At 41.7% G+C, this 21,537-nt stretch overlaps 1 protein-coding gene across 8 annotated transcripts in view; it reads left to right on the top strand.

Annotated features, from left to right (window-relative positions):
* Positions 1-256: 256 nt before the first annotated feature.
* The window catches only part of UBXN2A (UBX domain protein 2A), a 40,443-nt gene continuing 19,162 nt past the window's right edge, over positions 257-21,537 (top strand). For 2 of the 8 annotated variants that reach the window (XR_003434158.1, XR_003434157.1), the window contains exons 1-2: positions 259-856; positions 17,482-17,536. Coding sequence is in view for 6 of the 8 variants with exons in the window: in XM_027113736.1 (XP_026969537.1) it covers positions 736-856; positions 17,482-17,536 (176 nt within the window). In the remaining 2 variants the exon portion in view is untranslated. Of the gene's footprint in view, positions 857-927; positions 1,292-1,420; positions 1,490-17,481; positions 17,537-21,537 lie in introns of those variants that run through there. The other 6 variants (XM_027113733.1, XM_027113736.1, XM_027113737.1 and 3 more) reach the window with 6 other exon arrangements.

Genomic DNA, 21,537 nt, shown 5'->3' with positions numbered 1-21,537 from the left:
AAAACTGTCACGTAAAAACAAATATGAAATAGAGATTATATTTGAAAGGATTATTGGGGGGAGGGGGAAGACTACTGAAATAAGGCTGGAGGACAATTACAATGGGGAGAATGTTCAATTGTCAAAAAAAAAAAAATCCTGGATTTAGATAAAGAGAGACTTTATTGGAAAGGTTTATTCCAAGAAGAGGAAAAGGAACTACTGCAATGGGGTTTGGGGGATGAGGCAACAACCATCGCTACAGGGCAAGGCTATGACCGTGAAGTCTGCAACTGTCTCCAAGGTCAGACAGAAAATGGCCCTTCTTGTATAGGGAGGAGCGAACAAAGGCTACAAAGAACTGGGTGTGGGGCACAGTGGGTGGGTGGAGGTGGCAGTGATCGCATGGCAGATCAGAGTGGTTTACATGGAGGTCAGCCTATTTTTCAGGAGTGATGGTGAAGGAGGGCTTGTACGCTGGATCAGGATGAGGGTGGGTCAAAGTTTAGGAGCCTGGAGGAAGGAGAGAAGCTTAAGTTTGGTCAAAACAAGGTAGCTGGTATTTTGTCCAGATTGGTCAGTGAGAACAATAAGTAAAGCTAATCATTTATGAGGCAAAAAAAAAAAAAGGGCATTTGGAGGGTCTATGTCTGACCTTGTCATAGGTAAACAAGGGGGCATCCCTGAGTCTTATCTAAACCACGTGGGGAAGGGTGGTTTCTTCCTTGCTGTCAGCCCTTTCAGGGGCATGAAAGGATGGGAGAATTTTTTTTTAACCTTCGCTTTCCAGAATCACAGGTCTCAGGTGAAGTTCAACATGGTCAGAATGCAGGTAAATCTCTCCACGGATTCAATCAGCGGCTGACGACGTACGGAGGTAAGTTGATGCTGGGTTCTCAGGTAGGTAGCTCTCTGCATTTCCCGCGTCGGGTGAAGAGGCAAGGAGCAGCAGCGCCCACGGGAAGAAAGCGGCGGCCGCCATTCGCGCGGGTAACGCTGCGGCCCGAAGCGGCCGGCGCCGCCAGCCCCGCCCCCGCGCGCCCCCGCGCGGCCCCCGCGGCCCCGCGCGCGCTCTCGGGTCTGCGCAGAGCCGGCCTCGGCGCGTCCTCGGCGCCGGGCGGCAGTGACCGAGGGAGGCGCGCAGGGTCGCAGCGGCGCGGCAGCCGAGCTTGAGAGGGTCTGGGGACAGTAGTGCTCCCAGTGTGAGGGGCGGCGGCGCGGCGGCGGCGGCGCCCGCGGTCCCTGAGCGAATTGAGGACGAGGCCGCGAGGCGACGGCGCGGCGGGGCCCCCTCCAGCGGCCGCGCCCGGAGGTGAGTTTCCTGGGGCCGCGCCGCGCTCCTGGGCCGGCCGCCGGGGGTGGGCGGGCGTTTCCCGGGCGGGGCGGTGGCGGTCGTTGGGTCGGGCCGAGTCGCCGCACCCGGTCTTTGTCTCGGTTTCGGTGCTCGCGTCTGTGACCCCGAAAGGGCACAGTCGCGCGACGGCCGGGGCGGGACTCCTGGTCAGCGCAGGTGAGGCGCGGCTTTCCCGAGCGGCGGACTCCGGGAAAGCGCCACGGTGGTTTTCTCTCTCTGCGAGCGCTCGGAAACTTCGAGTTCTCTAATCTCAAAATGCAGAAGTGCAGTACAGAAATCCAGAGCATGTCTGTTTGGGGTGGACATTTCTTCGGTAACTTCATTAGCTGCCTCCCGCAGCTCACTTTTGTAGGCTAGATGGTCTCTGTTTTTATATTTAATTTCTTTTTTTCTGTGTCCGATTTTTATTTGCAGTTTGTTACTTGTTAGCAATGACGAACGTTAATGTGGCATCCAGCGTTGCTTCCTTCGTACTTATTCGAGATCACAGAAAATAAAGACAGGTGGGACTTCCCTGGCGGTCCAGTGGTTAAGATTCCGCGCTTCCCTTTCAGGGGCGCGGGTTCCTCCTCTAGTCGGGGGAACTATGCTGAAAGGCGACCAAAAAAATAAATTTAAAAGAAGTAATAGTAGGGCTTCCCTGGTGGCGCAGTGGTTGAGAGTCCGCCTGCCGATGCAGGGGACACGGGTTCGTGCCCCGGTCCTGGAAGATCCCACATGCCGCGGAGCGGCTGGGCCCGTGAGCCGTGGCCGCTGAGCCTGCGCGTCCGGAGCCTGTGCTCCGCAACGGGAGAGGCTACAACAGTGAGAGGCCCGCGTACCGTAAAAAAAAAAAAAAAAAAAAAAGTAATAATAAAGATAGGAAATTGACAGTCTGTGTTTATGTCAATGTGGAATTGTAAAGTGTGACAGATTGTATAAGCGACGTGAAAACCAGCTTCTTCACTTCGTAGTCATAGCTCAAGTGTGTTTTTGGACTGTTGATAAGGTTTTTAATTATATTGATACTTTAGTTTTAATGGGAAACTTTAAAAGTTGATGTGTCTTATGTGTAAATATGCTGAAAGTCATATTGATTTAAAAAGCAGTTAAATCCACTGAATGTTGAGCACGTATGTGTAACACTGAAGTTAGAGCGAGGCACTGATGGAATCCAAAAATGAATAAGAATTATGTGCAGGATGGCGGGAGTGATTAAGCACACAAACAGTGATGCAAGGCAAAAACTACAACGCGTTGAGCACTGACTCTTAGCCCTGCGTGTGGTAAATACTTTACATGCATACTTTAATTACTTAATATTTAATGTTAGTTACCTAGTTTATCATCCGAGTGTTTTTAGTACCTGTTGTGTGCTGAGTACTAACGATATGATGGTGACCATTATAGGTTTTTGCTTTTAAAGACTTTACATTGTCATTGGAGGACACAAGTAACCACACAAGTGAATGCCAGTCTACTTAGAAGCTAAAAAGGAAGAATGTAGGGTGTTGTGAGCGTATAATTGGGGTACATATCCCAGCTGAAGAAATCAGTTAAAGTTTCCCTAGGAAAAGTAATCTTTGCACTCAAGATATTACGGGTAAGTAGGAATTAGATGAAGGTGACTCCCAAATGAGGGAAGAAAGGTCCAGGTAAAGGAAATCCGTTCCACAGAGGCTTGGGAAGGTTTTGGGAACTGAAGGTCAGAGCAGTTGGAAAGAGTGTGGAAAGTGAAAGGGGGCTGTGGTTAGGGCCCCAGAGATGATGTGGGGCCTTTTAAACAATGTTAAGGATTTAGGACCAGCTTTTTCTTTTCTTTCTTTAAATTTTTATAGGGAAGTTTTCAAACCACTCAAATGTAGTGAGAGGACATTGCAGTGAACTCCCCTGTCATGTTATCCAAAGGATTTAGACTTTATTTGAAGAGTAGTGGAAGGTCCCTGAAAGATTTTAAGCAAGGAAGTCACACAGTCAAATTTGTATCTTAATCAAAAAGGTCACCCTGACTCCTGTGTAGACACTGAATTGAATGGGGACAAGAATAGATGTGGGGAAACCACCCAGAGATGGTCGCTGGGACTAGGTTTGTGGCTGTGATGGTGGGGGAAATTCTAATGTAACAGGGAAGAGCCAAATTGGACTCCATGTTGGATCCGTTTCTGTAACCTTTGCTTTCTGCTGCTTTTGTTCACTAAAAGGATAGTGTGTATACATAACGCCCTGCCTGGGGGAACCCTGACCCTCTGCCTGAAGGTTAAACCAAAGTGACTTTGTTCAGGGAAACATCTGGACCCTGTTCCACCTGTGGATGGCCACAAGAAAGAAGAAATTAACACATCCTCTCCTCCAGGCTGGCCATTCCAGGGGATATTTGCAAAACTTATGGCCTTTTTACTTTACTTCCTCATCTCCTCCCCCTCTCTGTGCTATAAAAGAAACTGGCATCCACACCCCTGGAAGATGGTTTTTCAGAGACACTTATCTGCCACCTTCTTGGTCTTCCAGCTTTCCGAATAAAGTCGTATTCCCTGCCTCAGCACCTCGTCTCCGATTTTGGCCAGTTGTGTGGCAAGCAGAGCGAGCTTGGACTCAGTAACACCAAGAGTACATAACTGATCTCTCCTTGCTGTGTTAGCAATTCTATATTCATGCCTTTTGGAGGAATTATGGAAGGTTTTCTTGAGATTGTATTTGAGATGGGTTTTGCAAGGTAAATAACATTTCAGTATGGAGCCCATTCTGAAATGCGAACATCTTGGTGTCAAGAGGATGGCTGACTCAGCAACCTTAACAGTTTCTGCAGAAATTTCACCTTCTAGGATTTTCTCATTTAAATTACTTTTGTCACTATCACTTTGGTCTTTGGGAGCATATAACTCCCTTATTAACAATTTTTTCTAGAAGACAGCAAAAATGTATTTTCTTCATTACTGCAATTACAGCTAAGATAAGCTGAAACTTCCCAAAAGATTTCATTTTTTTGTTGTATACATAATAGTTAATAAACTAGAATTCACAAAATATACAAATAAACTGTCTTTTAAAGTGTTTGATCTGATGCTCCCATAGTTTGCTCTTGGAAGCCTAATCCTATTCCATAGAAGATGTAGCTGAAAGGTGATCCAATGGTTTCTTTAAAGAGAAACTTCAGCTTCTACATAGCAGGCCTAGTGGCATAATATCTTGATGTAAATCCATAATCTTAAAGAAAATAGCCCATAGTGTATGTTTATAAAAATAAGTAAAATTTGTAATATGCAAGTTTTTCTTTCAAATTTTAATGTATACATTTAAAAGACTACATTTCTTAGTAGTCTAAATCTATTTTGACTGAATTTTCCTTTCAGTCGATCGATATGTTCCAAAAAGCTCAGTCTACTCTGGTTCCTGACTGATTTTATTACTGCAGTTGTTGGGAGTGAGATAATATTTGAGAAGGTGTTGAGTAAACTGATGTACAGTACAAATGTAAGATGGTAGTGGTACTGATTAGAAGTAAACTGAAGCAAAATGAAGGAAATTCTGTTCATCTGTCCATTCTGATGCCCAGCCTCATACTGGTAACTAAGATATTTGTCAGATGGCTTCTTTATTCTCTACATACAGTACACAACGACTTAGGTTCATTCGTGTCACATGACTGATGATTGTAGACACTCAATAGATACAAATTTTACATGGTCCATTTCCATATTACTGATTTATGGTAGGAAATACCTAAAATAATGGTGACTTTATGTCCATTATAGAATGAGTTTTTACTTCATAATTCTATGCCAAGGATAAACATTCAGTATGTTTTTCCTTGTTAGTCTGTAAACTCCCTGGTGATAGATACTGTGTCTGTCCTATTGACTCTCCTATCATTAGTTGTAAACCAGTGCTTTATACACAGTGGTGGGAGGTTCAGTAAATATACAAATGTTGTTTAATTAGTGAAATCAAAAGTAAAATTTCATAGCCATGTCAAAATTAAAACTTTTAAAAAATTATTATTAAAAAAAATTTTTTTAGTTCTTTTTTTGAGTTTTTATTTATTTTCCTTAATTTTTTTTTGGCTGCGTCAGGTCTTAGTTGTGGCACACGGGATCTTTGTTGAGGCATGCGGGATCCTTTTCAATACAGCGCAGGTCTGCTCAGGTTTCTCTCTAGTTGCAGCGCACGGGCTTCTCTCCAGTTATGGCATGCAGGTTTTCTCTCTCTGGTTGTGGCGCACAGGCTCCAGGGCATGTGGGCTCTCTCATTGAGATGCACGAGCACAGTAGTGGCACGTGGGCTTAGTTGCCTCGCGGCATGTGGTATCTTAGTTTCCTGACAAGGGATTGAACCCACGTCCCCTGCATTGGAAGGCAGATTCTTTACCACTGGACCACCAGGGAAGTCCCCAAATTAAAACTTTTGAGACTTAAGTCTGAAGGTGTTTTCTTACCATAAGTCCTTGTAACAGAGGTTATGATTGTGGGCTGGGAAAAGAGAAGGGAGCATAACATTATTGTATTTCTTTTGTTCTCAAAACAACCTTCTTAGGAGGATAATTATTTCCAAGTTACAAGTTAGGCAACTAGGACTTAGAGAAGTTAAATAACAACACTTAAGCTCAAAAATGATGTAGCCACAAAAACAAACAAACAAACAAACAAACAAAATGATGTAGCCAGTATTCCAGTACAGGATACTTTGAATCCAGGGTCTGTTCTTCATTCTTTTGCTGTCATGAAACAAGTAAAAACAATTATCAGTAGCTTATAGCTACGAAATGATGAAAAACATTAGTAATTTGCTAGAGAACAATAACCTATTAAAAGGAAACATAGTGAGATACTCTAAGGATGGCTAGTCCTTGTTTTGCACTTGCTAAGCACTACGGAAGAAACAGGAAATGTGTAAGTTGTGATACCTGTCTTCAAGGATCTTGGATCTAGTAGAGCTAAAAGAAACAATAGTAAATAATATCAGACAATATGATTTAAATGCCAGAAATCTAAATGCTTTAGGAGAGGATTACTAGTAAGGGTTTACTATTTCACCTTTACAGTAGAAGTAGATCTTGAGCTGGGACTTGAAGGATAATTTAGATTTGAATGCCTGGAAGTGAGGCTGGAGATAGATGGGCTCCAGGCTAGGCGTTTACAACTGGCCTCCTGTTCACACCTCCTGGGGTGAGAAGAAGATGGGCTCCAAGCTGGATATTCATTACCAGCCCCCTGTTTACACTTCCTGAAGCAAGAGACAAACGGGCTCCAGGACTACATATTTATGACCGGACTCCTGTCTATATTTCAAGATCTGCACCTCGTTATAAAAACCAGCAACAGGAATAGGGTAAATAACCAGACATTGGGCATTTTTATGGCAGGGACAGAGTGGGACTAAACCCTATTAAAGGATCAAGAGGTCATACACTTCCCATCCTTGGGACAAGGGAGACATTACGCATGTGCAAAAGCCTTCATGGGGTCAAAAAGGCAGGGGATGCCAGACCATAGTAAGTCCTGCTATCTCCTCCCAGAGGCCTTCTTGGTGGGCTCCACCTTAACTTAGGGGTGCGTGCGTATCCAGGGGAGGGTCCAGAAGCAAATTAGGCATGGGCTCAAAACACTACTATTGGTCAAAAGAAGACAAAGACCTGGAAGACTGCCCCCTTATAAAGGATTTAAACTTCCCGAGGGTGCGACTCTTCTCTGAGTTTGCCCATGCGTCTTTCCGCATGTACTTTGTTTTTCCAATAAACTTCTTGCTTTTCTCTTTACCTTTTGCCTCCTTGCCTGAATTCTTTCCTGACAAGGCAGGTAGGAAACAGGGACCCAGGCCCTAGCTGCTGGCCCCTGTGGTCCAGTGGTTAGGTCTCCCTGTCCCGGAACTAAGATCTTGCTTCCTGCTACTGCTTGCTGCAAGCTGCCGCTTACTGCTGCCTGTGTCCAAAATCAGAAGGGTGGTTACAGTGTGAACAAAGAAGTGGAGTGAACATGTTATGTTTATGAGACAGTCAGGATCATATCTAAACTAAAGGATTATTTTAGAGTAGTTGAAAGTAATGTTGGAAAACTGTCAACTGAAAAGCAAACAGCACCACCAGAATGCAATGTCCACAGGGGCTGGGATCTGTTTTATTCAGTATGTATCCCAAGCACCACCTAGAATCATGCCTGGTATATAGTAGGAGCTGAATAAATATACATTATATATATATATATATATATATATATTTTTTTTTTTTTTTTTTTTTTTTTTTTGCGGTACGCGGGCCTCTCACTGTTGTGGCCTCTCCCGTTGTGGGCACAGGCTCCGGACACGCAGGCTCAGCGGCCATGGCCCACGGGCCTAGCCGCTCCACGGCATGCAGGATCCTCCCGGACCGGGGCACGAACCCACGTCCCCTGCATCGGCAGATGGACTCCCAACCACTGCGCCACCAGGGAAGCCCCTATTTTTTATTTTTATTTTTTTGGCCGCACCGTGCGGCTTGTGGGATCTTAGTTCCCTGACCAGGGATTGAACCTGGGCCCACGTCAGTGAAAGTGCCGAGTCCTAACCACTGGACTGCCAGGGAATTCCCAAAAAGGAAGTAATTCTTAAGTGAAGCAATTAAATAGTTTTAGAAATATGAGATTTGAAGGACAAGGTCTTAGGAGAAAACCATGAAATTCTGGCTTTCTGAATATACTTTCAGTTGGTTTTCTGGTTTTTAAATTTTTAAAAAATCAAAACAATATATAGTTTAAAAGGCAAGTATGTAGTGTCAGAAGACTTAAAACTAAAAGTGCTCCCACTCCGTTTCCCTAAAGACAACTGCTTTGAACTCATAGCTGTTTCTTATGTAATTTACAGCCGTATTTCTGACCATTATGTGTTTTGAGTTATTAATTTTGAACATTGCGTTTTGTATTGCTGTTAGGATAGATAACTGTTTTAGCTCGATTATGCTGTTAGCTACAAATTGGCATTTTCCATTGGCACTTGCCATCTACCTCTACAAGGACTAAATCATGTGCTGCTGCAGCTGCTGATTTTCAACACCCCCTGAAAGGAGTTCAGGGTAGAGACCAGAAATGAGGCACTCTGTGCTCCAGGAAAAACTGGCAGAACAGGTCTTCAGATATATCGTTAGATATTTTCAGGAGCTGATTTTATGAGCCCAATTCTTGTTATCTCCTAATATCTAGAAAAACACTAAAATCCTTCATGGTGGCATCTAATCTTCGTGACTAGCAGAAACCTTCCGCAAAAAAGTCTGTGCTGGATTGCATATACTCCCCCTTCACCAAAATCACATATATACTGACATTTCCCCCCTACCTCTTTGGAGCAGTTTCTCAGAGCTACCTGGGATGCTGTCTCCTGGGCTGCAGTCCTTATTTTGCCCCAAATAAAACTTAAAGCTCTCGGGCTTCCCTGGTGGCGCAGTGGTTGAGAGTCCGCCTGCCGATGCAGGGGACGCGGGTTCCTGCCCCGGTCCGGGAGGATCCCACATGCCGCGGAGCGGCTGGGCCCGTGAGCCATGGCCGCTGAGCCTGCGCGTCCGGAACCTGTGCTCTTCAACGGGAGAGGCCACAGCAGTGAGAGGCCCGTGTACCGCAAAAAAAAAAAAAAAAGACAAACTCTCACATTGTGCATTTTTTTAAGTCGACAATGCTTATCCCCTTTTCCTTTTCACATTCTTTTAATGGCTTTAGCTAAGTTTTTTCCATACCAGAAACAAATATATACACTATTTTTTTTCCCTTTGGACCTCAGATTTATCCTTGGCCCAGAGATGACATAATTATATTTATCTAATAAATGTAATAAGCACTTGCAAACTCAAAAGGACATTGACAGTGCTGTATCTTATATTTAACAATCAGCTTTAATGGTTGCATTTTTAAAGCATACAGTTTATCTAATTGTGTAACCCATTTAAGATGTTATACATTTTTGATATTTAAAAAAATATCTCCCCCCTTCTCTGATTTATTATTGATACTTTGTAAATCTAAAGCTTAATCCAGTGCCTTACATTTAATAAATATTGAGTAAAATTCTTTGGATGAAATAATAGTCTGTTTTCTTTCTCCCTTTGCGGAGCACAGGCTCCGGACGGGCAGGCTCAGCGGCCATGGCTCACGGGCCCAGCCGCTCCGCGGCATGTGGGATATTCCCGGACCGGGGCACGAACCCATGTCCCCTGCATCGGCAGGCGGACTGTCAACCACTGCACCACCAGGGAAGCCCTGTTTTCATTTTTTAAGTCTAGGGAATAATTTTGAAGAGCAGTACAGGAGGGATTAAGAAGTCTTTATAAATACAAAATACCCACTTGAGACAATAAAGACATCCAATTTGCCTTGATTGTTGGATGCCATCTTCTCGGATGTGGCTCTAGTAACTCCTACCCAAAAGCTAGCTGAAAGGCTAAAAGGCAGCCTGTGAAGTTCTTGTTGGGGGTGCTGCTGAAGGTGCCCTCCCCCACCTTATGTTGGGTACTGACTCCTCTGCCTCATTGCATTTCCTCATTTTTCCTTCCTTTCAGTTTCTCCTTGTCTTTGAGAATTGCTCACAATTTTGTTACAAAAAGGCTAAGAAATAAATTCACTAACAGTTTATGTTCAATTCGTAATGAAGACAATAGAAGCATTTAAAACAGTTTTCAATTATATTTTCCAGAGCAGACTCTACTATCCTACTTTCATTCCTAGCAAAACAGATGCTAAGTGGGAATTAGTGCTCCAGCCAAATTGGCTGTGGTTATGAGCCCAGTTCCATTAGCAGCAGGAAACTGGAATGGAAGTCAGGACCTAAGATCATTCAGACTGATGTTGTCTGGTGAAAGGCTGCTGCTGGATCCTCAGTTACCCAGATTAAATCCACCTCCAGATACTTTGGAGACTTTTAAGTGGGAGCAGTATGCTACTACTTCTAGTGCCCATTTTCTGTTTCTCATTGCTTTGAAATGGATCTGGTGGATCTTCAGTGGCTATTACTGAGCAGGTCTGCCCTCTTTAAATATGCTTAATACTTACATTTTTTAATACTTATATTTTTAAATAGAGGTATTTGCTTTTTTATATACATATTCTCCAGAGAGAATTTAAGAAACATATTTGATATAGTCTGTTTGAGAGTTGAAATATTTTTAATGCTTTCTGGAGATGTCTAGCTTGATTATATCTTCTTTTTGGTAAAGTGTTTTTCTTTATTTTTCTTTCATTTTGGCCGCACTGCACGGCATATGGGATTTTAGTTCCCTGATCAGGGATCGAACCTGCTCCCCCTGCATTGGAAGTGTGGAGTCATAACCACTGGACTGCCAGGGAAGTCCAAAAGTGTTTTTCTTTAGTTTTAAATCTGTAGAGTAGACTCTGGGACCTTGATTATCATAAACAGTCTATCATGACCTAATAGTAACATTCTCTTAACTGTTTGTTTTAAGCACATATAAAAAGTAATTGTAATCTTGTTTGGGTGACTTAAAAGTCTAGTTACAAATTATAACTATATAGGTTTACTAAAGCATTGTACTTTTCTCTCTATAATCAGTTTGGTTGTGTTTTCCTTTAATAACCAGACATTCCAGGTTACACAGATCTGATTTTTCCTACCTTGAATGTTGACAAGTGATAACTTTAATTGTGCAATAGGCAGCTTATAACTATTGTCTGTGTTTGACTTCACATTGCACATCCGTGTGCTGCTAAAATTTCTCTCTGTGCCCACATTGCCTTCAAGCTGTGAGTCAACCAGATGTCTTATGAAGCTCTTTGGTTGTCTTAAAACAGATGTATCTTTATCCTAAACATGATCAATCTATTTCTCATGTTCATCACTTTAAATATGAGTTCATAGTACTTTTCCCCACTTCACATTACTGATAGAGCAAAAGTACTGCCTTTTAAGAAGCTAATGAAATGACATTGTACAACTCTACATGTATATATTTTTAAGATAGTTCTTTTATCCCAATTTTTATTATGAAAATTTCAAACATATATAAAAATGTGGAGAATAGTAAACTCCCATGTATACTCATTACCCAGCTTCACTAATTATCAAGTCATAGCCATTTTGGTTTCAATTATACTCCCTCCACTTCTCACTCCACTTGATTATTTTGCAGCAAATTCTAGTTATTGGATTTCATCTAGATATTTCAGTATGTAGCTAAAACAAATACTTTATTTATTTATTTTTGACCTCACCACACAGCATTCAGGATCTTAGTTCCCTGACCAGGGATCGAACCCATGCCTCCTGCAGTGGAAGCACGGAGTCTTAACCACTTGACTGCCAGGGAAGTCCCTAAAATAAGTACTTTAAAAAGCTACAGGGGACTTGCCTGGTGGGTCAGTGGTTAAGAATTCACCTGCTAATGCAGGGGACATGGGTTCGAGCCCTTGTCCGGGAAGAACCCACATGCCGCGGAGCAACTAAGCCCGTGCGCCACAACTGTTGAGCCTGCACTCTAGAGCCTGCGAGCCACAACTACTGAGCCCACATGCCACAACTACTGAAGCCCGTGCATGCCTAGAGCTCGTGCTCCGCAACAAGAGAAGCTACCGCAATGAGAAGCCCACACACCGCAACGAAGAGGAGTCCCTGCTCACTGCAACTAGAGAAAGCTCGTGCGCAGCAAAGAAGACCCAACGCAGGCAAAAATAAAAATATATACAAAAAAATAAATTTATTAAAAAGCTACAATCCCATTGTCACACCTTTAAAATTAACAATTACTCCACATATCATCAAATATCCATCCAGTGTTCAAATGTTCCTGATTCATAGCTTTTTTCCATTTAGTTTCTTTAAATAATAACATAAATATGGTCCATATGTTGTAATTAATTGATATATCTCTTAAATATTTAAAAAGATTATTTCTACTTCTTTTTTCTCCCTGGTAATATATATATTGAAAATGGATCATTTCTCCTGAAGAATTTCCTGAGTTCTGGATTTTGTTGATTGTGTCCCTGTGATGTCATCTGATCATGTTCCTCTGTGCCCTATATTTCCTGTAATCTGATGTTTAGACCTAGAGGCTTGAATGGATTCAGTTTCATTTTTAGAAAGAAGGCTTCACACGTGGTGGTTTGAGCTTTCACACTGAGGCATATATTTATGTCTGTTTTCTTTGTGTGATGTTAGCAGCCATTGATATCATTGCCTAGGTCTGTTTGCATTAGGGGTTGCAAATTGGAGATACTCTAATTCTATAAACCTTCATTTAGCTGAATTCATTTATAAAGGAAACTTCTTTTATTAACTCTTTGATTACTCTGAGTTAGTTCATACAGGAAAGGCAGGATGAATACTTGATTCTTTCCCTTATTTGCCAGTTTTCAAAATAAGTTGGTACCCTACTGTTCTGGAAAGATGACCAGTGAATGAGTTTCTGTGTTTTAATGAGTATCAATATGAACTTGTACTTGATGTGTTTCAATTCATGTAGCTGTTTTTCAGTCCCATCTTTCACCAATGGTAGCCTTTTCAAACTGACTTCTGAATCCTTTCTTTCATTTTGTTTTGTTTTTTCTGGCTGTGCCTCGCGGCCTGGGAGATCCTAGTTCCCTGACCAGGGATCGAACCCAGGCCCCCGCAGTGAAAGCATCGAGTCCTAACCTGTGGACTGCCAGGGAATTCCCAACTTCTGATTCCTTTTGACATTAATCCAAGATGTCAATACAAGGCATAAAGTGCATATTTCTTGCCCCAGACCTGGAGACAGCCATTTCTCTAAGAAACTGATTCCTTTTGGTGGGAAATAGTATCTGGAGACCACAAATCTGGGCGGTAGGTGTGCTGTGCTCATTGTTGTCTGATTGCTTATTGCTTTTTGGCCTTTTCAGTGGACAGAGCTACTATGTATGTTCTTAAGAGAAATGATGATGTTCATAACGATGTTTCTGATTTAAAATATAGAATTACAGGATTTTTGCTTGGCTTCTTTGATTTTTATATTTCTATCTCTTTACTCTTACTCTGAAAAAAAATCTTGGTTTTTAGGGACAGATCATAATTACTTCTTTGCTTTATCTCAGCGTCTCTCAACTTCAACACTGTTAACATTTTGGGCAATACTTTCTTGTGGGGGCTGTCTTGTGCATTGTAGGATTTTCAGCAGCATCCCTAACCTCATCTACTAGATACCAGTAGCACCCTCCACCTCAGTTGTTGTGACAGCCCAAAAATGCCTCCGGCCATTGCCAGATATCTTCTTAGGGGCACTATTGCCTCCTGGTTGAGACCCACTGCTTTATCTTTATACCATACTTTTCATATAAACAATACTAATATATTATTGCTAATAATATGACTACTAGAAACTTCATTTTTCCTCTTTGGGTTCATCCCACTAGGATATATGGTAAAATTACCATGTTTTAAATTTACGTGAAATAATTCCTCTCTGTCAGTTCAGTTAATTCGTTTCATTTTTACTTTCAGTTTTTAGGGATTGCTTTTTTAAAGTTTAACTTTGTTTTATAAGTACATAAAATATTTACATGGGTCCAAAGTTGATCTAAAAAACAAGATACATTCAGAGAAATCCAGCTTCTGCCCTTACTCCCTTCACCCAGTGCACTCTCTCCCACTTTATAAGTAACCTTATTATTTATTTTTTGGTTTACTTTTTCATTTTTTCCTAATGTAAACAAATATACATATATTCATGTTCACCTCTTTCTTAGATAAACAGTACCATATCATACATATTTTTCTCCATTTTGCTTTTTTCACTTAACAGCACATCCCACTGTGTGGATTTACCATAGTTTATTCAAGAAGTCCCTATTAGGGGCTTCCCTGGTGGCGCAGTGGTTGGGAGTCTGCCTGCCGATGAAGGGGACGCAGGTTCGTGCCCTGGTCCAGGAGGATCCCGCATGCCGCGGAGCGGCTGGGCCCGTTGGCCGTGGCCGCTGGGCCTGCGCGTCCAGAGCCTGTGCTCCGCGGCGGGGGAGGCCACGGCAGTGAGAGGCCTGCGTACCGCAAAAAAAAAAAAAAAAAAAAAAAAAGAAGTCCTATTAATGGACAAGTTGAGGCTTTTTACAGGCTTTGCTGTTACAATCAATGCTGTAAATAATACTACAGTGAATAGTGTAGTGTATTCACCTTTTTATACTTTTGCTAAAGTATCATTGGGATGGATTTTTAGATAATGGGATTTCTAGGTATACATGTCAAAGAAGAAACAGAGCTGGACAGCAGTTAAATCAGTGAAACCAGATTATGTTCAGGAACTATTGTGATAGGGGAAAAGAGACCTCAGTGTGGAACTGGACTCGATTCTGAATATAACATGGACAGGGGCTTCTCTGGTGGTGCAGTGGTTAAGAATCCACCTGCTGGGCTTCCCTGGTGGCGCAGTGGTTGAGAGTCCGCCTGCCGATGCAGGGGACACGGGTTCGTGCCCCGGTCCGGGAGGATCCCACATGCTGCAGAACAGCTAGGCCTGTGAGCCACGACCACTGAGCCTGCGCATCCGGAGCCTGTGCTCCGCAACGGGAGAGGCCACAACAGTGAGAGGCCCCCCTACCACAAAAAAAAAAAAAGTTTGCCTTTTTTTTAAAGTTTTTTTTATTGTGGTAAAATACATACATATATAACATAAAATTTGCCATCTTAACCAATTTTAAGTGTACAATTCAGCAGCATTAATAATATTCACAATGGTGTGTAACCATTACCACTGTCCATTTCCAAGACTTTTTCATGGTCCCAAAAAGAAACTCTGTGCCCGTTATGCAGTAATTCCACATTCCTCTCTTCTCCCAGTCCCTAAAAACCTCTATTTTACTTCTCTATCTCTATGAATTTGCTTTGTATGAAATATGAATGTAACTAGAATCATGCAGTATTTGTCCTTTTGTGTTTGACTTAATTCACTTAATATTTTCAAGGTTTATTCGTGTTGTAGTATGTATCAAAACTTCATTCCTTTTTACGGCTAATTAATATTCCATTATATGTATATACCACATTTTGTTGAGACATTCATCTGTTGATGGACATCTGGATTATTTCCACTTCTTGGCTATTGTGAATAATGCCTCAACCACCAAATCCTTTTCTACAGCAGCTGTACCGTTTTACATTTCCACCAGCAATATTCCGGTGTTCTAATTTCTCCACATCCCTGTCAGCACTTATTATTTTTGTTTTATTAAATAATAGCTATTATGATGTGTATAAAGTGGTATCTCATTGTGACTAGTGATGTTGAGCATCCTGTTCATGTGCTTATTGTCTACTCATATTTCTTCTTTGGAGAAATGTCTGTTCACATCCTTTGCCCAGTTTTGAATTGGTTTGTTTTCCCTGCTGTTTTTAAGTTGTATTTTTCTTGATTCATCATTTGCTTGATAGCTGTAAACCTTTGACTACTTTCCAGAGTTCTAAGTTGGTTCTAATAGTTTCTGCTTGCTTTTCAATGTTTCTGTGGGGACAGGAGCTTGGAGCTGCCTATTCTTTCATTTTGCTGACATCACCCTCAGGTTCAATTTTTAAATTTTAGATCTTGGATATATCTGGAATTTATCTTGGTAATGGTGATTCCATATGACTGTTGAATTTATTTACAAGTCCATCTTTTCCTGATTTTTTTAAGATCTAATAGTATGGACTCCTCATGGGTTTCTGTTTTATTCAGTGAGTTATAATCCATTAGTATCATTATTTACTTTGATGTTCCATTTCCCAGACTTGTCCAGTGGGAACCCCTTCAGGTGGCTTCAGTGTCCTTTTGATATGTCTTCATCATTCACTGAGCACCATCTTACTTTCTGGTGCAAGATATTTCGGGCTCATTTGTTCTTTCTCTGTCCCAGCCCTGGAATCAGCCTTTTCTCTAAGGAGCCATGATTCCTGTTCTTGGAAAATTATATTTAGAAGCCAAGATGTAGGCTTTTGGTATGCTTATTGCTTCTAGTCTGTCATTGCTTTCAGGACCTCTCAAAGGGCAGATGGCTTGGACTCTTTTAAACATCCATTTGTTTCCTTATTTCTTATATTATTTTTGTTGTAAGGGCAAGAGTATTGCAGAAAGTTTGGGAAAGAGAGAAAATAATCCAGTTTTTTACCCCCCCAAAAATAACTTTTCACCCTTGCTTCTCTCCATTTTTAAAAAAATTGATTAATTTATTTTTGGCTGCATTGGGTCTTTGTTGCTGTGCGTGGGCTTCTCATTGAGGTTGCTCCTCTTGTTGTGGAGGAGCTCTGTTTTATTCCCGTTTTGCCCCTAGGTTCTTCTGACCATTTTTTGGTCTTTTTTTTTTTCTGTTTTTTTTTTAGATTCCATATATATGTGTTAGCATACGGGATTTGTTTGTCTCTTTCTGACTTACTTCACTCTGTGTGACAGACTCTGCAGACCTACTAGAGAATGGACTTGAGGATATGGGGAGGAGGAAGGGTAAGCTGGGACAAAGTGAGAGAGTGGCATGGACATATATACACTACCAAACGTAAAACAGATAGCTAGTGGGAAGCAGCTGCATAGCACAGGGAGATCAGCTCGGTGCTTTGTGACCACCTAGAGGGGTGGGATAGGGAGGGTGGGAGGGAGGGAGATGCAAGAGGGAAGAGATATGGGGACATATGTATATGTATAACTGATACTCTTAGTTATAAAGCAGAAACTAACATACCATTGTAAAGCAATTATACTCTAATAAAGATGTTTTAAAGAAATTTTGACAAAAATCATCTACATTGGAAAAAAAGAATGAGTTTATATTGATTTGATATTTTGTTACTATTGGAGATTGAGTGAAATGTTTACATTCACTTTTGTTTGTTATTAAACCAAAGCATACATTATTTTTCATCATAAATTTTTTTTGGCCGCGAGCACTTGCAGGATCTTAGTTTCCCAACCAGTGATTGAACATGGGCCCTTGGTAGTAAAAGCACAGAGTCCTAACCACTAGACCGCCCCGGAATTGCCCTCATCATAACTTTTATGAAATCTTTCTTTTGTCAGATTATCCGAACCCAGAATTTACTTTTTATTGCTTTACTTTAAGTGAAAGTGACAGCTTTGAGTTAGGTCACTTGTTCTTAAGACCCCTTTAGTGCTACTTTAGGAGTACATAATAACTTAATGGTAAAGAATCTTACTGCATACGCTGGAATGAATTTATTTAAAATACTGTATTAAGAACTTTACCTTATTTTTCTTTTTACTTTTACAGTAAGGCAAAAGAGAATGAAAGAAGTAGATAATCTTGAAAGTATAAAGGAAGAATGGTGAGTTAATTTATGCATTTTCTTTGTTATTAATGCCTTTGTTACCGTCTTTCTCTGTTTTTACATTTCACTGACTTAGTTTTCATTATGATTGTCTGTTAAATACCTAATAGTAATGTACTTTAAAGTTTTTTTTCCATAGATGCATTAAATGGATTTTAGTCAAGTTATAAATCTTTTTGTGATTAATTTTTTTAAGTGTTAAATTTCTCTCTGCCCACATATTCTTTCTGTTATTTAAGAGGAAAATTAAAGTAACTATTTATTACTTCATTAGCCTCTTGTGTTATACTATCTTGAAGTCATAGTGGAAATATAAGGGCTTTGGAATCAGATAAACCTAGGTTTGAATCCCATCTCTGTCTTAACATTACTTCTCTGGCATTTGAGCAACTTAGGTAGATTCTTTGAGCTTCAGTATCTCATCTAAAAAGGAGGTTGGGCTTCCCTGGTGGCCCAGTGGTTGAGAGTCTGCCTGCCAATGCAGGGGACACAGGTTCGTGCCCCGGTCTGGGAAGATCCCACATGCCGTGGAGCGTCTGGGCCCGTGAGCCACGGCCGCTGAACCTGCGCATCCGGAGCCTGTGCTCCGTGGCAGGAGAGGCCACAACGGTGAGAGGCTTGCGTACTGCAAAAAAAAATAAAATAAAATAAGAAATAAAAAGGAGGAGGTGTATACATAGGTACCTGAAAGGTTTTTATAAGAATTAGATAGCCAATTTAAAGCACTGAGCATCGTATTAGCATATAGCAGTCACCCAATAAATGGTAGATGCAAAGTCTGTCGTTCTTATTAATACAAAATTCTTTATTCTCACTTCTCTGAAGTGGAATATTTATTTTTGTATTATGTTCTTTGTTTTAAATACTTGAAAAGGTAAATATCTTTCATTCATAGTCCATTTAAGGAGACAGGTAAGTATTTACAAATACTTTGTGAACACTTTCTATACCGAACAAATATTATTTATTATTTTTTCACTAGAGTACTTACTGTTTTATATAAATATCTGATACTAACTATATAATTGTGAGGTTATGTCAGGAGCCCCTAAGACTGCCTCCAGATGTGATGATTTGCTTAGAGGATTCACAGGATTCAGCCAATAGTCATACTAATGACTAAGCTTTATTGCAATGAAAAGATACTTTGCAAGAGGGTGAAGTCCAGGGGAAACCAGGCATAAGCTTCTAAGAGTCCTTGCCCAGTGGAGCCACCAGGACACACACTTAATTCCTCCAGTAATAAGTTATATAGCACGTGTGAGATGTTGTCTACCAGGGAAGTTCATTGGAAATGAGCCTAGGGTTTATACTGGGGACTAGGCACATATTAAAATTCCATACTCTCATGAGAAAAGTAAAAAGGATAGCAACAGTTAGGCCTGCTATGTTAACTCTTTTCTACAGAGAAATAAGTTGAATGGCTTGCTTGTTTACTTATTTATTTTTGCCGCACCTTGTGGCTTGCAGAACTTCCCCAACCAGGGATCCAACCTGTACCCCCTGCAGTGGAAGCACGGAGTTTTAACCACTGGGCCACCACAGAAGCCCCAGTTGAATGACTAATTTTTAAAAAATTTTTTGTTTATTAATTTTTGGCTGTGTTGCATCTTCATTGCTGCGCGTGGGCTTTCTCTAGTTGCAGTGAGCGGGGGCTACTCGTTGTTGCGGTGTGCAGGCTTCTCATTGCGGTGGCTTCTCTTGTTGCAGAGCACGGGCTCTACATGTGTGGGCTTCAGTAGTCGTGGCTCACAGGCTCTAGAGCGCAGGCTCAGTAGTTGTGGCGCCTGGGCTTAGTTGCTCCACAGCATATGAGATCTTCCCAGACCAGGGCTCAAACCCGTGTCTTCTGCATTGGCAGGCAGATTCTTAACCACTGAGCCACCAGGGAAGCCTTGAATGACTGATTTTAAAGAGTAAGATTAACTTAGGACTTCTAACAGTTTTGTGGAGATGTAATTCACATACCATATAACTCATCCATTTAAAGTATACAATTCAGGGACTTCCCTGGTGGCACAGTGGTTAAGAATCCGCCTGCCAATGCAAGGGGACAGGGGTTTGATCCCTGGTCCGGGAAGATCCCACGTGCCGCAGAACACCTAAGCCCGTGTGCCACAACTACTGAGCCTGCACTCTAGTGCCCTTGAGCCACAACTACTGAGCCCACGTGCTGCAACTACTGAAGCCTGCACGCCTAGAGCCTGTGCTCTGCAACAAGAGAAGCCACCGCAAGGAGAAGCCTGCGCACTGCAACGCAGAGTAGCCCCCGCTTGCAGCAACGAAGGTGCAATGCAGCCAAAAAAAAAAAAAGTATACAATTAAGTGGGTTTTAGTACATTCATAGAGTTGTGAAACCATTACCACAGTCAGTTTTATAACATTTACATCACCCAAAGAGAAACCCCATACCTATTAGCAGTCATACCCCATTCTCCTGTGCCTTACGCCTGACAACCAATGATACACTCTCTGTCTCTATAGATTTGTCTCTATAGATTTGCTTATTCTGGGCATTTCATATATGTGGAATCATAGAATATGGGGTCTTTTGTGACTGTCTTCTTTCATTTAGCATAATGTTTTCAAGCTTTATAATGTTATAATATGTATCAATACTCTGAATTTAAATAATTAGTAAGGGGCTTCCCTGGTAGTGCAGGGGTTAAGAATTTGCCTGCCAGTGCAGGGGACACAGGTTCAAGCCCTGGTCGGGGAAAATCCCACATGCCACAGAGCAGCTAAGCCTGTGCACCACAACTACTGAGCCTGCGCTCTAGAGCCTGTGAGCCACAGCTACTGAGCCCAAGCACCACAGCTACTGAAGCCCACACGCCTAGAGCTTGTGCTCCGCAACAAGAGAAGCCACCACAGTGAGAAGCCTGTGCACCACAACAAAGAGTAGCACCCCTCTCTGCAACTAGAGAACGCCTGCATGCAACAACGAAGACCCAGTGCAGCCAAAAATAAAATAAATAAAATTTAAAAATAATAATAGGGGATTCCCTGGTGGCACAGTGGTTAAGAATCTGCCTGCTAATGCAGGGGACACGGGTTCGAGTCCTGGTCCAGGAAGATCCCACATGCCGAGGAGCAACTAAGTCCGTGCACCACAACTACTGAGTCTGTGCTCTACAGCCCGCGAGCCACAGCTACCGAGCCCGCGTGCCGCAGCCACTGAAGCCCACGTGCCTAGAGCCCATGCTCTGCAGCAAGAGAAGCCACTGCAATGAGAAGCCTGTGCACCGCAACGGAGAGTAGCCCCCACTCACCACAACTAGAGAAAGCCCATGCTCAACAACGAAGACCCAACGCAGCCAAAAATAAATAATAAATAAATAAATAAATTGAAAAAGAGTAGGGGCATTAGAAGCCTGAGTTCAGTTTCCAGCTCTGCCTACCAATAGCTTTGTCATCTTTGGCAAATTGCTTAAGCTTTTTCTTTACCTAGTAAATGAGGATAAAAACCATATGTGCTAGGGAGGGTGGGAGGGAGGGAGACGCAAGAGGGAAGAGATATGGGAACATATGTATATGTATAACTGATTCACTTTGTTATAAAGCAGAAACTAACACACCATTGTAAAGCAATTATACTCCAATAAAGATGTTAAAAAAACACAAACAAACCAATACGTGCCTTTTAGGTCACTGTGAAGATTGAAAGAGTAAACACATTGAAAGCGCTTAGAAAAGTTCCTAACATGTATTAATAAATGCTTAATAAATATTAGTTATTAAGAGAGGCTTTATAATGTATCATGGCTAGGAGCATAGACTTGGAAGACAGATTAACAGGGTTTGAATTCTGTTTCTGCCACTTACTAGCTGTGTAATCTCTAACATGTAACTTAACCTCTTTGTGACTCATTTTCCTTATCTATAAAATGTGGATAAAAATATCTGCCTTGCAGATCCTGGCACAGTGTAAGCACTATAAAAGTGTTGATTCTTATCTGAGAAATCTGAGAAATTATCTCTCAGTACATTTATGAATT

This window comes from Aethalodelphis obliquidens, unplaced genomic scaffold (genome assembly GCF_003676395.1).
Source record: "Aethalodelphis obliquidens isolate GAN/ISIS:26980383/991018 unplaced genomic scaffold, ASM367639v1 scaffold12, whole genome shotgun sequence".
Lineage (NCBI taxonomy): Eukaryota > Metazoa > Chordata > Mammalia > Artiodactyla > Delphinidae > Aethalodelphis > Aethalodelphis obliquidens.
The sequence above is the reverse complement of the archived record's forward strand: the minus strand, read 5'-3'. Positions and strand labels throughout refer to the sequence as shown.